Source organism: Mirounga angustirostris, unplaced genomic scaffold, assembly GCF_029215605.1.
Source record: "Mirounga angustirostris isolate CCGP_5_RB_7025 unplaced genomic scaffold, mMirAng1.0.hap1 SCAF_7, whole genome shotgun sequence".
Taxonomy (NCBI): Eukaryota; Metazoa; Chordata; class Mammalia; order Carnivora; family Phocidae; genus Mirounga; species Mirounga angustirostris.
The window spans coordinates 137,081,000-137,097,225 of record NW_026991715.1 but is presented as its reverse complement, the minus strand read 5'-3'; the positions used below and the strand labels follow the sequence as shown (position 1 = coordinate 137,097,225).

The window sequence follows — 16,226 nt, the reverse complement described above, 5'->3', positions numbered from 1 at the left end:
ATATGATCCAACAAATGCACTTCTTGGTAATGATGCAAAGGAGCTGATAATTTATTTCCACATAAAAACCTGCACCTAGATCTTTATACTACTTTATCAGTAATTGCCAAGACTTGAAAGTAATTAAGATGTTTTTTAGTTAGGTGAGTGGACAAATAAACTTTGGTACATCCGGACAACAGAATAGTATTTAGCACTAAAAAGAAGTGACCTATGGGCACGTGGGTGGCTCAATTGTTTAAGTGTCTGACTTCAGCTCAGGTGATGATCGCAGGGTACTGGGATTGAGTCCCGTGTTGGGCTCCCTGCTTGGCGGGGAGTCTGCTTCTCCCTCCCCCTGCTCATGTTCTCTCTCACTCTCTCTCTCTCTCTCTCTCTCTCTAGCTCTCTAGCTCTCACTCTCGCTCTCTCTCAAATGAATAAATAAGTCTTTAAAAAAATAAAAATAAAAAAAAGGAAGTGACCTAGTATGCCGTGAAAAGATATGTATGTTATTTATGTATGTTTATGTTATTTATGTATGTTACTAAGAGAAAGATGTTAATCTGAAAAGTTTACATACTGCATGACTCCAGCTATATGACATTCTGGAGAAGTCAAACTATAGAAGCAATGGCTTCCAGGGCTTGGCAGGGGTGAGGTTGGGAGAGAGATGACTAGGCAGAGCACAGAGGATTTTTAGTGTAGTGAAAACACTCTACGTGATGTTATAATTATGGATACAGGCCATTATATATTTGTTCAAAACCCCAGAATGTACAGAACCAAGAGTGAATCCTAAGGCAAACTATGGACTTTGAGTGATTATGATGTAGGTTCAATTGTAACAAATATACCATGCTGATGGGGGATGTTGGTAATGTGTGGTCATAAGGGGGCCAGGGGAAATCTCTGTACCTTCTCTCAGTTTTGTTGTAAACTTAAACTGCTCTAAAAGTATTGAAGACGTTAAAATAAAATATTTTATACCAATACCTCATTTAATCCTCACAAAAATCTGCTAAATAAGTGAAAAATAGAGATGAAAAATGTTAAGTGAAAAAAGAGATATTGTGTACAAATAAGGTAGAGATGGGAAGAAAAACTAGATAAACCCTGGTATTATGGAATATTTCAAAGAAATTTAGGGACAAAGAGAAAGGGAGTGTGGAATTTAGACACTGACGTGGAGGCTGACTGTGTTCATGTCTGAGAGTGGGTAATTTTTTGAATTATGAATTTTTACTATTAACATTTAAAATAAATTATATATGTTGCTATAGGCTGACACTTGATAAGCCAGGCCTCTCTTTCCTCTCACTCCCTAAGGGTGTTTTATACTTGAGCTCAAATTTCTGCCCAGATAATAAGATTTTTGATGTATTGGAAAGGGCTCGCAAATGAAAATCAGCTACATTGATAGTTTCTTAATCCACGATGAAAAAAATCAATTCCAATTGATTATAGAAAATTTTCCAAAAGTGTGGTGAACAGACCAGATTTGGGATTTAAGTTTAAGCAGGACATAGATAAACACTTCTGGTTTAACAACGAGTCATTGGTTATTTTAAATATCACATTCTACTTATGATAACTCATAATGATTTTCTATTTATTGATCAACTTCAAGTGGAAGGTTTTGGTTTGAAATATCATTACACACAAGAAAGTAACATGAAAAAGGAACTATTCAGTTGTTCTATTAAATTCTGTAATTTTGAACTTATATGTGGTAGTATATGCACAAAATAGATTTTACATCGTGTCATCAGTCTCTTATCATCCAATACTTCTTACAGAGAGTGAGTTTAGAATTGAATTGTTCACTTTCTCATTTTATACACAAAATAAATTCGATTGAATTTTCTCTTAAAATTCCCAGGATAACGAAGATTTTTATGTCTTTGGAACAAAAGAAACGTGGCACACACTGAGCAAAATTATCCACTGAAATCGCTCTGTAACATGAATCACTCATACCCAAAACAAATATTAATTCTCAATATAACTGAATAGTGCTCACATAGTTTAAATTCTTTTTTTTTTTTTTAAGATTTTATTGACTTATTTTTGAGAGAGAGAGAGCAGGGGGAGAGGCAGAGGGAGAGGGAGAGAAGCAGACTCTGAACTGAGTATGGAGCCTGCTGGGGGGCTCTATTTCACAACCTTGAAATCATGATCTGAGCCAAAGGCAAGTATCAGCCACTTGGGACGCCTGGGTGGCTCGGTTGGTTAAGTGTCTGCCTTGGGTAATGATCCCAGAGTCCTGGGATCGAGTCCTGCATTGGGCTCCTTGCTCAGAAGGATCCTGCTTCTCCTTCTGCCTGCCACTCACCCAGCTTGTGCTCTCTCTCTGACAAATAAATAAATAAAATTTAAAAAAAAAAAGAGTCAGATGCTTAACCAACTCAGGCACCCCACATATTTTAATTTTCATTTCTAAACTTAAGAGACTACAGTGGTGAAAATCCCCCAACTCACTGGTAGTGGGCACACTCATTCCACTCATTTGATGCACTAGAAATCATTCCCACGACCTATATAATAAGAGCCAAAGGATATAGAGCATTAGAAGAGTAGAAGCAGGAAATCCCTGTATCCAATGGCAAAGGCTAGAAGAGTAAAGGAAACAATAACTAGAAATTCAGCTTGGGATGGGGACTGGATGTGGTGTATACTTGACTCTTGAACAACGCGGGTTGGAACTGATGGTCCACTAATACAGGGGTCTTCTTCTATACAGTACAGTATTGTAAATGTATTTTATCTTCCTTCCAATTCTCTTAATAACATTTTTATTTCTCTGGCTTCCTTATTGTAAGAATACGTATATAATCCATATATTATACAAAATACATGTTCATCTGCTGTTTATGTTACCCATTAGACTTTCTGGTCAACAGTAGGCTCTTGGTAGTTAAGGTTTGGGGGAGTCAAGTTATATGCGGATTTTCAACTATGCAGAGGGTCAGCGCCCTGAAACCCCCACATTGTTCAAGGGTCAACTGCATTTAGAGTCATTACTCCTAACCTTTCTTGAAAGTTGCTTCAATCCCTGCTTAATGCCACTGCACTCTGGTTCTTTGCTGTGCTCGGTGATAATACAATAATAATATTAATAAAATACCCACTGGCATGGAATAATATAGCCTTAAATTAATACCTCGCACAGCAACCCTATGAAAAGACAGTTAAACAAAGGAAAACAAAACAAACAGAGCGTATCTAAACATTTCAAGCAATTTCACATTTTGATGCTTATTTTTCACAACATATTTTTACTATCATTCTTAAGTGAGCCAACATCTTTTCAGACCAAAAAAAAAAAAAAAAAGATGATTCATACCCCATGTTTCCTCAACTGAAATGATTCAAGCTTATTGTTTACTCCAAGGACATGGAAGTAAGATAGCTTTCATGTTGATTCAAAAGCAGCTCTGTTTTTTGACAACCCCTCCTGGGGATCAATTAGATCCATCTGTGTTTACAGCTTTAGTGAGTCAGGCTGCTACCCATTAGAAGTAAGACTAGGGATGTTACTTTATCCCACATAAAATAGCTCTTGTCAGACACTAGCTTGTGTCTCCCCCCACCCCAAAAAAAATCAGTCCTGTAATTCAAGAGTATCTCAAGAATGTAGCCTTCCTTCATTCCTCACACCAGGGTCTTAACTCTGAACATGCTGTTATATTTGGAAGTCTGTAACCCTCACCTTACCTTTACCAGGTGGTAGTTTTACTAATAAACTCTCTGATTTTTTTTTGTTTTTTTACATATTGCATTAAAATAATATTTTATTAATATTTTGACTCTATCATGCTTTTATCAATCTTTAAAGATAGAACATACAGTAAATTAAACAACATAGCATGTTCACTGTGTTCTAAAATTCTCATTATTGAACCATAGAGAGTTTCAATCCATATTTATTTACCTTTTAATTACTTTCTTTACAGCCTTCCATATTTCTTCCATAACTGTTCATATTCTTGAAATAACCTGTAAATCTAATCACCAGGCATTTCCCACTTTCACAATTATCAACAGGACACTCAGGGTCTCAAGTATAGGATTGATGAATGATTAACAGGTTAATATATAACAACTACTAACGGAGCTGATTCTTGAGAATGCCCCTACAAACACTGGTAATAAATATGGGTTTGTGGAGTTCAACTGAGAGTGAATCATGTTGTAATATGGACATGTAGAACGACAACTTGAATCCAATGAGTAAATTAGCCAGCATTCGACCTGACATGTAGGAGCACTCAGTAATTGCCTTTTTTTTTCTTCTCTTTCCCAAGACAAATGCACTTTTTTAGAGTTCTCTCTTGACCACTGACATGTTTCAAGAAGGGGAATACTCAGATCAGTTTGGGAAATAGATTCAGGTGAATGCAAAGAGCAGAGCCTGCATGCCCTCAAGCCCTTTCCTGAGATTTTTTTCCTATATGCTGTGAATGAATGTGTTGAGGTAACCGCTGAATGATTTATGCACTTTTTATTATTGCCCCATGGCATAAAATCTTATTAGCCGTGTGTCTATATATTTTCCCTATGTCAATAGTATTTTTGTATTTAAAGCCTACTTATCTTTGTTCTGATTTTCTATATGAAGGTTCAACCCCTTAGTGGTGGAAGATTCAGAACAAAGCACATATTTCTCTCTGTCTCTCCTCTCTCTCTCTCTCTCTCTTTGGTTTCCCAGTTCTTGTATACATGTGGGGTGTGGACAGCTAGCAAGGAAATTAAATGTACAGAAGAGACATAGTTGAATCAATAGTAAGTCTCAAAATATGTTGCAGGATCTGGGGCACTTGGGTGGCTCAGTCGGTTAAGTTTCTGACTCTTGATTTTGGCTCAGTTGGTGATCTCAGGGTCATGAGATCGAGCCCCACATCGGGCTCCACATTCAGCATGGAGTCTACTTGTCCCTCTCTTTATGTTCCTCCCCCCCCCACTCCCTCCTCACCTCTCTCTCTCAAATAAATAAATAAAATATTTAAAAAAATATGTTGCAGGATCCATGTATAAGTGAGAGAACGGGAAATCCCATTGTGCTTCAGAAGTAGTGCAAATGGAATGTATGGGTTTGGGGTAGGAGGAGAGAAAGAGATTATTTTTTTACTCTATCGATGGCTTTGTTGACTCACTACCCAGTAGCCTTATATCCTTATATCAACAGGAGCTCTTTGTAAAGCCTGCGCTTTGAGCAATCCCTTAACTCATCCTACCCCAGGACTGGCTCTAACTCTTTTCAGGAGCGGACACAATTGTCAGTGAAAATAATGAACTGCAAACTGAAAATGGTAAAACCATCTTTTTCAAACACTAACTTTTGGTAAGAGAAATTTTAGAGTAACTGAAAAATGTATTACATATCCACTCGTTTTTAGGCACTATGAAAGTATCTTAATATCATTAACCTCGGAGGCTGTATTACGAAATGCCTTTTATAGATTAAAAAATTGGGCCTGGTTAACTTGAGTGCCAGGTCCAACATCGCACCACCGTCAAACCCTGTTGCAGGGATTGATAGCAGATGTTCTCGTTCAAATCCTGTGGCTTTTCAACTAATACTGATCGTGCGAAGGCATTGCATTTTCAAGTCTCCTATCACCAAACAAAATCATTCATCCAGGTTTGGGCAGAGCATTTTTTTTTTTTCCTTTTTCAGACACACAGAGAATAAAAATGTTTCCTTTTCTTACCTAACAGAACTACTGCCTACGTCGAGGTCCTGTGCAGTGACAGCGCCGATGATAGTCCCAACTGGGGTGTCTTCATAAACCTCCATGGTGTAGAGTGGCTTGCTAAAAACCGGGGGTTCCTCCACATCCATCACGCTGATCTTCACTGTGGCCGTGTCTTTAAAAGGGCCGGCGGAGTGAAATCTGTGGTCAAGGTGCACGTTGGAGGCTTCTACTTTAAAAGTATATGCCTTCTTTGTTTCGAAATCTAATGGCTGCAATGAGGACACACCAAAGATGAAGAGGGACGTTCATAGAGAATGTGGCAAAGAGGGTGAACGTGGTTTGAGAGCATTTGCAGTTGTGTTGGTTCCAAAATTTTTAATTAGTGGGTGAGGAAACATTTTCAGAATGACCCACTTGTAGAATATTCTAGGTAACTTGTAGAGAGAATCAGTTGCATATATTAAGATGGCATGCATGTACACATGCATGCTTAGGAAGGGCTTATTCATTTTGTATGAGTAGTTAACACTGTCCGAGAAATTTTAAGGGAAGCATTTTCTAAGCTCATACAATACTGACATCTAGTGGAATTAAGCTGTAATTAAAACACAATAAAATTGAAATTGGGTTAAGACAACGTACGTTCCAGTTAAAAATTTGGTATTAACAAAATAATTTTTTTTTCTTGGACCACTCTTCTTATCTTGACAATAGTATCATTTTTTATTAAACTTTTTTGAATATTTAGGTCTTTTCATTAAGAAGGGACTATGTCAGGATTTAAAACATACATAGTGGTAATTACACAAAGCATTTCGGTCTCTGGTGTTCTCAGCATTATATATATAATTAGGCACTGTAATGCATCGTTAGGATATTGTACCAATATTTTACTTTGAACATATGTGATCAAATTAAAGAAAATTGTGAAACAGTATTTGGAAGTCATGTGTCCATGAAGTCACTGATTCTCTATTTTAACTTTACTACTACTTCTTTTCACTTTTATGCTAAATATTAGTTTTATGTTCCCAGTAACTGAAAATATTATATTCTGGATATATGGTGTTGCCACGGTGTTTTATATAAACTTTAAGGTCAATGGCTCTGACTTCTAATCACCTATGAAAGACTAAGGCATGAAATTAACATTAACATAGAGATTTTCAGGGACCTTTAAAAGTTTCTGTTTTCTAAAATAATCCCTCTGGTATGACTCCAGTGACTTGCTAATTGCTGTGTCAACACATCTGTTTTTTGCTTCAGCACACCTGGGGGAAATAAAGGAGGTATATCTTTCACAAGGACAGGGTTGTCATTTTATGCATTTTCTCTGAGGATGAAAAAAGAAAATTAAAAAATCACTGTGAAATCCTCAAAAATTCTCACAATTCCACGGAGTTTATTAGAGCAGTTACACTTCCTAGATGTGGCATTTAAGTTTTGTTCACAATAATTTTCATTCAGGGGAATCCATATTTATTTTCCCTGTAATTATTCCCTTATTTGATCTAATTCACCCGATTTCTATTCATGCTTTTATCTGCTTTGCACTCAATGTTTTCTTTTACTTTCCGTATTTTTAGTTACTTGCCTCATGCCTATTTACCTATTATATCAATACAATATTGATTTTCTTCCATTTCCTTCTCTTTCCTGTTAGGAATTTTGATTTATCTTTAAGCCAGTAACAGTAAAGAATGATATGTAAAAATGCCATGTTTGATATTACAGCTATTGGATATATGAATAGAAATATAACATCAAGAATTTTTGTAAACTCCAAATGCTCTATGAATGTTAAATAATATAATTTTCCATCATAGTGACCCCTATCTTCTTCTTCTTCTTCCTTTTTTTTTTTTTTTTTTTTTGGTGACCCCTATCTTCTAAAGTAAGACTATTTTGATTTTAACACCTTGGATCCTTTTGCCTAGAAAGCTAATTGAGCTGTCCTGCCTTATATGTACTCCTTTTTGTGGACCTAGCGTTAACTGCTTAGAATATAGGAGCTAATACCAATTGCTTCCCTTTTCCCTCTCTAGTTTCTCCTAGACATTAAAATGCTCCTGATTATTTTCACAATTCAGAGAATTCTTTCTAGACAAGATCTACATTTTATTTACCTACTCAATTATAAGATGCCACACCCACATGATGGACTTGACTCCCACTTCAAAGTCCATTTCAAGCCCAGAAATGGAAGGAGAATTCTGAAAACTTTTCCACACTTTTTTTTTTTTTGTCCTGATGTCAGGATATCAGACATAGTCTATGCCTTTTATGAACTTCTGACCTTGCATAGCCAGCAAATAATTGGTGGTCAGGGAGTTAAATGAAACTTTTTGTACATACAGGTTATTTTGAGACTAAAAACTTACATCGTGCAGTGATCAAAGAACTGGAGAAAATTCTAAGAGAAATGCCATAATAATATCCTAGATGGCCTTACTTCTTCAATAACCTGACCCCTAGGCAATGCCATTTTATAAAACTGAATAGCTCAGAAACAGCAAAGAGAATCAATACTGACCTCGCTCTAGTTGACTTTATCCAAACCATCTAGCTGATTACCCTCTATGTTTGGGGGTTGGGGATGGTGGTGCTGAAGAAGGAAAATTCATCTAACTTTATAACAAACAGAAACTCTAATATTTGAAATAGGTATAGAACAAACAGAATTATTTTTTATTCTTAGAAAATTAATCATAGTCTATGGCAGAATTCCATTATTATGAATTTGAGCTAATTTAGCTCTTCCACCATAAATAGAAATCTTTATAGCATTGCATGGGGCCCATTTAATTTTATGAACCTTTCTAAAGAAGTAAGAAAATGATTGATTAAAAAGAATTTAATTAAGTAACTCCCTGCTCCTAATGGTGTTTCAAGAAAGGAAAATTAGTAAGAGTAGAATTTGCAGGGAATAATCGACATTGTAGGGAGCTATACAGTAAGAGATATAACTCTGGAGAAGCAGAATACAATATACTTAATTGTTCTTCAGAGTATCAAGGAGGAATTGGGCAAAGGTCAATTTTTTGCATCTTTATTTTTAGACACTTTCTCAGCTCTTACTTTGCTGAGGTCCAGGTCATGGAAAAGTGCATAAAATATTAATTGCTAAATGGTGTTTTTCATTTGAAAGAGGAATAAGCAATTTTGGCATAAAATGCAAAACAATAGCTCCCTAGGATCTTTCAGGCCTCAACAAACGTCTAGATAATGCTGAGTGGAAGTGTAGATGTAGATATATTTTGAGGAATTTGAAAAACAACAGCTTTGGTAGAATTCCAAGAGGTCTCCAAGATTTCCATCCTGCGACCTGCACTCTTGTATAATTCCCTTCCCTTGACTGTGTGAGCCACCTGTGAATTGCATCGGATACCACTCCAGGAATTCAAGTTTTATGGAAAAATAGATGATGCAACTGTAATGAAGTGTCTTCATCACGTGATATTGAGTTAACTGAAAGGGAGATTTTAGTTGAGGGGCCGGACCTAATCATGTGAGCTGTTAGAAGAAAGGCAGTACACATAAATGCTCCTTGACTTTGAGAAGTAAACTTGGGAGGGTAGGAGCCACCTGGCAAATGCCTAAGTGGTGCCTACAGGAGCTGAGACTGAAACATGGCCAGTAACTAGCAAGAAATGCATACCTCTGTCATAAAGCCACAAAGAAATGAACTCTGCCAACAACCAGTAAGCTTGGAAAACATCTCTAAGCTTCAAATCAGATTGCACCCCAATATACGTCTTGATGTCAGCCCTAGAGACCCTGAGATTTCAGTGGAGGACCCTTTATGTCATTCTCTGACCCTTGATAGTTGTGTTTTCATCGCTCTTTACTTTTTACTCCACTATATTGCTTCAATTTTTATGATTAATATGTATCTGTATTATTTCACCAACAGAGGACAGTCATCACTCGACAGAATGTATCCTTTAGTGATAAGACTCTACTTTCTCAACAGTATAGTAGTACTTACTAGTCAATGGAAGGGAAAATTTTCAATCAGTGCAAATGAGTGAGGGCTGTATCTTTATCCACAACAAGGTAGATGCTTTTCAAGACAAGCAGAAAACAGATTTATACCAGGCAGAACCATGATGAAAAGACAAGAGGGATAAGATCTTGTACAATAAGCTCCTTATGCCAGGGTGCACTACAAAGATAAGACTTTCAGATCAAGCATTATCTTAAAGGAAAATTAAGTTTCCCAAAACTTAGTTTGATGATCAACATGGTAATCAATTTATTTATTTGTTACTAGCACTTTCCATTCCATAAGAAACTATTCTAAAACTCTACCACTACTCAGATTACATAGTAAATCATCCATAGATGATATCTGCACCTACTTTTTTGATTTATTCAAATCAACTTAAATCCACATTGATTGAATCAAATGTCTGGAGTTGAGAATATGGTGGTTAGCAAGTTAAATTAAGTCCATTTTATCATGAACCTTGTATTATAGACAGGGAGAGCCACAACAAAAAATAAGTACATAATTTTCAGAGAGTGTTAAGACTTATGAGGAAAATGAGATAAAGGAAAGAGGGAACATAATTAAACATAGAGCAAATAGGAAGTGCATTTCTGAGGATGTAATGCTAGGAACTGAGATGAGAAGAACAAGGCGTGGGGAAGTCAGGAGGAAATGAGCCTGATGGAAGGTGAGCAAAGGCAAAATTCCAGAGACATTTTATTCTGCCTTTCAATAAATATTTCTTGAACGTCCTACCATGTTCCAGACATCATTATCAATGCTGGAACTGAAACAAGCAGAAAAAAATCACCACCTGCAAGGAGTTTGCTGTCTTCTAGGACTTGATGGACAACAGTAAGAGAATTAAGCAAAGTATGCAGTATGTTGGGTGGCAATAAATGCTATGGAAAAATGTAAAACTTGGGAGACAGATGTGTGTTCTGTGTGTTGGGGGTAGATGGGAAAGTTCGTGTGTATCCTGTCACCATTGAGGAAGGAATTCAGCTCAGCAACTTACTAAAAAGTAGTGAAGTAACTATTTGAGGGGTAAAAGTTGTTACATTATTAGGTGAGAATGCTGGAACAACAAAGGGAAAAAATCAAATGTGATTTTAAAACCAGAATTTTAGTTTTTGACAAATTTCAACAGCATCTCAGTTTTATAATTAAAAAAAATAAATAAAAACAATGGAATGACCAGACAGGAAAGTATTTTCTAAATAAAATTATTAAAGTGAAGAAACATACATTTCACTAAAGTTACCTCTAAATAAATTTGTCACAGAACTATTTATTAGAAATGCATTTAGGGGCGCCTGGGTGGCTCAGTCGTTAAGCGTCTGCCTTCGGCTCAGGTCATGATCCCAGGGTCCTGGGATCAAGCCCCACATCGGGCTCCCTGCTCCGCAGGAAGCCTGCTTCTCCTTCCCCCACTCCCCCTGCTTGTGTTCCCTCTGTCGCTGTGTCTCTCTCTGTCAAATAAATAGATAAAATCTTAAAAAAAAAAAGAAATGCATTTAATTTTTCCATGCATAAGTTATACTCTGGGTTTTTGTAGCACTCCAAAATTTTGAGAGTTTTAATGAATTAACTTAAGAATCATGGGCATTATTAGTTCTATGCCCCTATTTTAGTGACAATACCTTTTGGAACAAATTCAGTAACTAATTCAACGACAATTCAGTAAGACAAAACAAAACAAAGAATATTGAAAGAAATTCTAGTGTTTCTAGTTGAGGATTTGGGGTAAGAGTTTCCTTAAAAATGAAAAAAAGATCGCATTAACTTAAATAAAATGCATGTTTTATATGCACACACAGTATATATCATGATTATATAGGGAGGCCAATTATCTCTTAAGCTTCCTCAAATAACCTAACTCACGTTTTACTTCTAACATATATTGTTGTAATAATAGTTACAACAGTTAATATGCTTTTCAAACAAATACTATAATTTATGGCAAGCTGTGTGATTTTGAAAAAGTTCTCTTTCTTCTCTGAGTTTCTTATTTCTTATTTGTATATAATTTATAAAATATGTTTAACTTTACCTAGTATTGAGAACTAAAAAATAATGCATCATAAATTAAACTGATAAACAACATGAGACATGTGTCCTTTAGTCAACAAAAAATGTAAACACCCTGTATATTTCAAGCATTTCCTTTCTCATGACAACACAAATACAGATATGATAGATAAAGTGCCTTTAGGCAGCTAAAATATAGTAGAAATGATTAGATGTGTTTAAACTATGAATGCTGTATCATAGGTGTTTTGACAGAAATGCTGACATTTGGGAAGAAAATAAGAAGTGATCAACTTTGCCCGAGGGACCCATGGAAGTCTCTGATGTGAGATAGGGGAGAAAATTTTTAAAAAGGAAAGAATCAATTAAGATACTCATGTGGGGCAGTGCCTTCTCTGCAAAAGGAAGAATAGTGTATTTGGTAGAAACTGCAGTGAATCTGATAGAGGTGAATGTAGCATGTGTGTGTGTGCAGGAGATGATAATAAAAAATACATTGTTCGCACTGTAGCTTATGACTGATGGAAACAAAAAAAAGGATTTAAGCGCGAGAGTAAGATGAACAGAAGGAAGGCTAAGCTAAATGAAGACAAGGTGTCATCCTCCAAGAACAGTCATCGCAGTGGTAGGAGGAATAAGCAAGAGTGTGCAAGTCTACCCAGTAGGAGGAGGAACAGGGAAATTTTAACCCATGTTCAGGAGAAATTGGTGGCCAGGCTTCATGTCCCATTTGACAAAAGGAGGCTGATGGCAACAGAAGCAGCATAAGAAAAAGCCTAGATCTAGGGGTTAAGAAATTGAAAAGGAGGTGGAGCTGTATCTAGGAAGAAGATATGAACAGGAGCGCTTTTGTTGGGAGACGAGAAGGAATTTGACTTTGGTCATTCTAAGTTTGAACAGACTATAAAACATAGAGCTTTAAAAGCCTGCGAGGAAGCCACACCAGTCAGAATGGCTAAAATTAACAAGTCAGGAAATGACAGATGTTGGCGGGGATGCGGAGAAAGGGGAACCCTCCTACACTGTTGGTGGGAATGCAAGCTGGTGCAGTCACTCTGGAAAACAGTATGGAGGTTCCTCAGAAAGTTGAAAATAGAGCTACCATACAATCCAGCAATTGCACTACTGGATATTTACCCCAAAGATACAAATGTAGGGATCCGAAGGGGTACATGCACCCCGATGTTTATAGCAGCAATGTCCACAATAGCCAAACTGCGGAAAGAGCCAAGATGTCCATCGACAGATGAATGGATAAAGAAGATGTGGTATATATATACAATGGAATATTATGCAGCCAACAAAAGGCATGAGATCTTGCCATTTGCAACGACGTGGATGGAACTGGAGGGTATTATGCTGAGCAAAATAAGTCAAACAGAGAAAGACGTGTATCATATGACCTCACTGATATGAGGAATTCTTAATCTCAGGAAACAAACTGAGGGGTGCTGGAGTGGTGGGGGGTGGGAGGGATGGGGTGGCTGGGTGATAGACACTGGGGAGGCTATGTGCTCTGGTAAGCGCTGTGAATTGTGCAAGACTGTTGAATCTTAGATCTGTACCTCTGAAACAAATAATGCAATATATGTTAAGAAAAAAAAAGATGAAGAAGAAGATAGCAGGAGGGGAAGGATGAAGGGGGGAAATCAGAGGGGGAGACAAACCATGAGAGATGATGGACTCTGAAAAACAAACTGAGGGTTCTAGAGGGGAAGGGGGTGGGGGATGGGTTAGCCTGGTGATGGGTATTAGGGAGGGCACGTTCTGCATGGAGCACTGGGTGTTATGCACAAACAATGAATCATGGAACACTACATCTAAAACTAATGATGGAATGTATGGGGATTAACATAACAATAAAAAATAAAAAACACATCGATAGATTCTAAACTTTAAAAACATTAAAAAATAAATAATAAATAAAAATAAAAGTCTGCAAGAAAGCAAAACAATCTACCTTGGTAATTTCAGTTTGGGAGTTAGTTTAGAGTTTATGAGACTGATTGGAGAAGTTAGGTAAGATGTTTAAAAGAGGGGCGCCTGGGTGGCTCAGTCATTAAGCGTCTGCCTTCGGCTCAGGTCATGATCCCAGGGTCCTGGGATCAAGCCCCACATCGGGCTCCCTGCTCCGCGGGAAGCCTGCTTCTCCCTCTCCCACTCCCCCTGCTTGTGTTCCCTCTCTCGCTGTGTCTCTCTCTGTCAAATAAATAAAATAAAATCTTAAAAAAAAAAAAAAAAAAGATGTTTAAAAGAGATGATGACAAATATTTACAAAAACAGGGACATAATATTTACAGAAACCGATAAAGAACATCACTTATTTTTCTTTAACCTTATGCATGCATGCAGACTGGCTAAAAATAGGAGAGTTTTAAACTTAAGAAATCAAGATGTATGTTTGCTTACAATAACTAAGTTATTGGGGTGCCTGGGTAGCTCAGTTGGTTAAGCGACTGCCTTCGGCTCAGGTCATGATCCTGGAGTCCCTGGATCGAGTCCCGCATCGGGCTTCCTGCTCGGCAGGGAGTCTGCTTCTCCCTCTGACCCTCTTCCCTCTCATGCTCTCTGTCTCTCATTCTCTCTGTCTCAAATAAATAAATAAAATCTTAAAAAAAAAAAAAAAAACTAAGTTATTGAATTTTTTTTCATTTTTTCCCCTTAGAGTTATTCAAAAATTAACCACATGATGGTGCTCTCCTACCAAATCATTTGCTGTGAATTTCTTTCCTGGCCATTTAACTGCAAAAAGAAAAAAAAGGCCATTTTACTAACAGGGCATAAGTAACATATGAAGGGTTCCATGGGACCGGCTGAGAGCTTAGCCTGTTTACTAGAAAATCCTGGTGAAGAATAAAGCATTTTCTTTCTTTTTCTTTTTCTTTTTCTTTCTTTCTTTTTTTTTTTTTTTTTAAGAAAAAAAAGAATTCTGCTTTGGATTCAGTGTGATGACTGTTATGTTTATTTGGGATGAAATAATATTTCCAAGTCCCATAAAATAGTAAGAATTCTTCTTTAAATCAAGAGGTTTTACTTATTTAAAAATAAAGAAATCACTTCACCATTCTTTACTTTAAACTTATGCTATCTTTATTAACTAATTAGCAATAGATATTTTTTGTAGAAATGGTAGAGAACTGTTTGAAAAATTATGCAAGATAATAAAATTGTCCTTTTGCACAACTTAAATATTCATCCCCTATTTTAATTGCTTTAATTTCTTAATAGTGACAAGAAAAATACAGTGCTTCTATAGATATATTTCTATTTTCAGCCATTGAATGTTTTTAACTCATGTAATTTTACATTTATATCCGGTAAGTATGTAAGTATATAATAAATACATGTTTATTCTCAGCTATCAAGTAGAAAAGAAACAACTGATTAAAGTATATTTCAATTGCCTTTTCAATTAAGAATAAAATTGCTGAGCGGTGCCTGGGAGGCTCTCAGTTAAGTGCCTGACTCTTGATTTTGGTGCAGGTCATGATCTCAGAATTGTGAGATCAAGCCCCACATCAGGCTCCACACTGTACCTGGAGCCTGCTTAACATTCTTTTTTCCTCTTCCCCCTCCCCCTGCTCTCTCATGCTCGCTCTCTTTCCCCCTTTATAAATAAATAAATAAACAAACAAATAAAATTGCTGAATTTCAGATGCCTTATGCTCTCATTTTATTTATTTACATATTTGGGAAGGAGAGAAAGAACAAGAGCAGTGGGGAAGGGACAGAGAGAGAGAGAGGAAGAGAGAGAAAATCTTGAGCAGGTTCCATGACCACCTCAGAACCCATCTCCAGGCTCCATCTCAGGACCCTGAGATCATGACCTGAGCCAAAATGAAGAGTCGGAGACTTAACTGACTGAGCCACCCAGGCGCCCCCTTATACTCTCATTTTAAATGTAGCCCATCTCCTAATTTTTAGATGGGATGAAAAATTTAAAAAATTATTATTCTGATGTTGTTAGTGTTTTTAATGCTTTAGCACTTAAGAACGTATAGGGTACTTTCTATTTGTTTAAATTTTGTTCAATGCAATATGACATAAATGTAGAGTAAGAGTAGTTTTTTTGTGGGGTTTTTTGTGTTTTTTGTGTTGTTTTTTTTTTACAAATAGCTTGTGCCTTAAGAAGATTTATGAACTTTCATAATGTTATTCTTAATTCAAAGTGACACAGTGAAATAATATTCTGTCATAGAGCTCATAAACTGAATCCAAGCTGATGTTAAAGCTGGTGCAGCCACTCTGGAAAACAGTATGGAGGTTCCTCAAAAAGTTGAAAATAGAGCTACCATACAATCCAGCAATTGCACTACTGGATATTTACCCCAAAGATACAAATGTAGGGATCCGAAGGGGTACATGCACCCCGATGTTTATAGCAGCAATGTCCACAATAGCCAAACTGCGGAAAGAGCCAAGATGTCCATCGACAGATGAATGGATAAAGAAGAGGTGGTATATATATACAATGGAATATTATGCAGCCAACAAAAGGAATGAGATCTTGCCATTTGCAACGACGT

General features: G+C 36.7%; 1 protein-coding gene across 1 annotated transcript in view; it reads right to left on the bottom strand.

Moving 5' to 3' along the window:
• The window catches only part of CDH12 (cadherin 12), a 992,169-nt gene that overhangs the window by 39,639 nt on the left and 936,304 nt on the right, over window positions 1–16,226 (bottom strand). Inside the window, exon 8 of the mRNA XM_064596829.1 lies at window positions 5,694–5,947. Coding sequence (XP_064452899.1) covers window positions 5,694–5,947 — 254 coding nt within the window. The remainder of the gene's footprint in view (window positions 1–5,693; window positions 5,948–16,226) is intronic.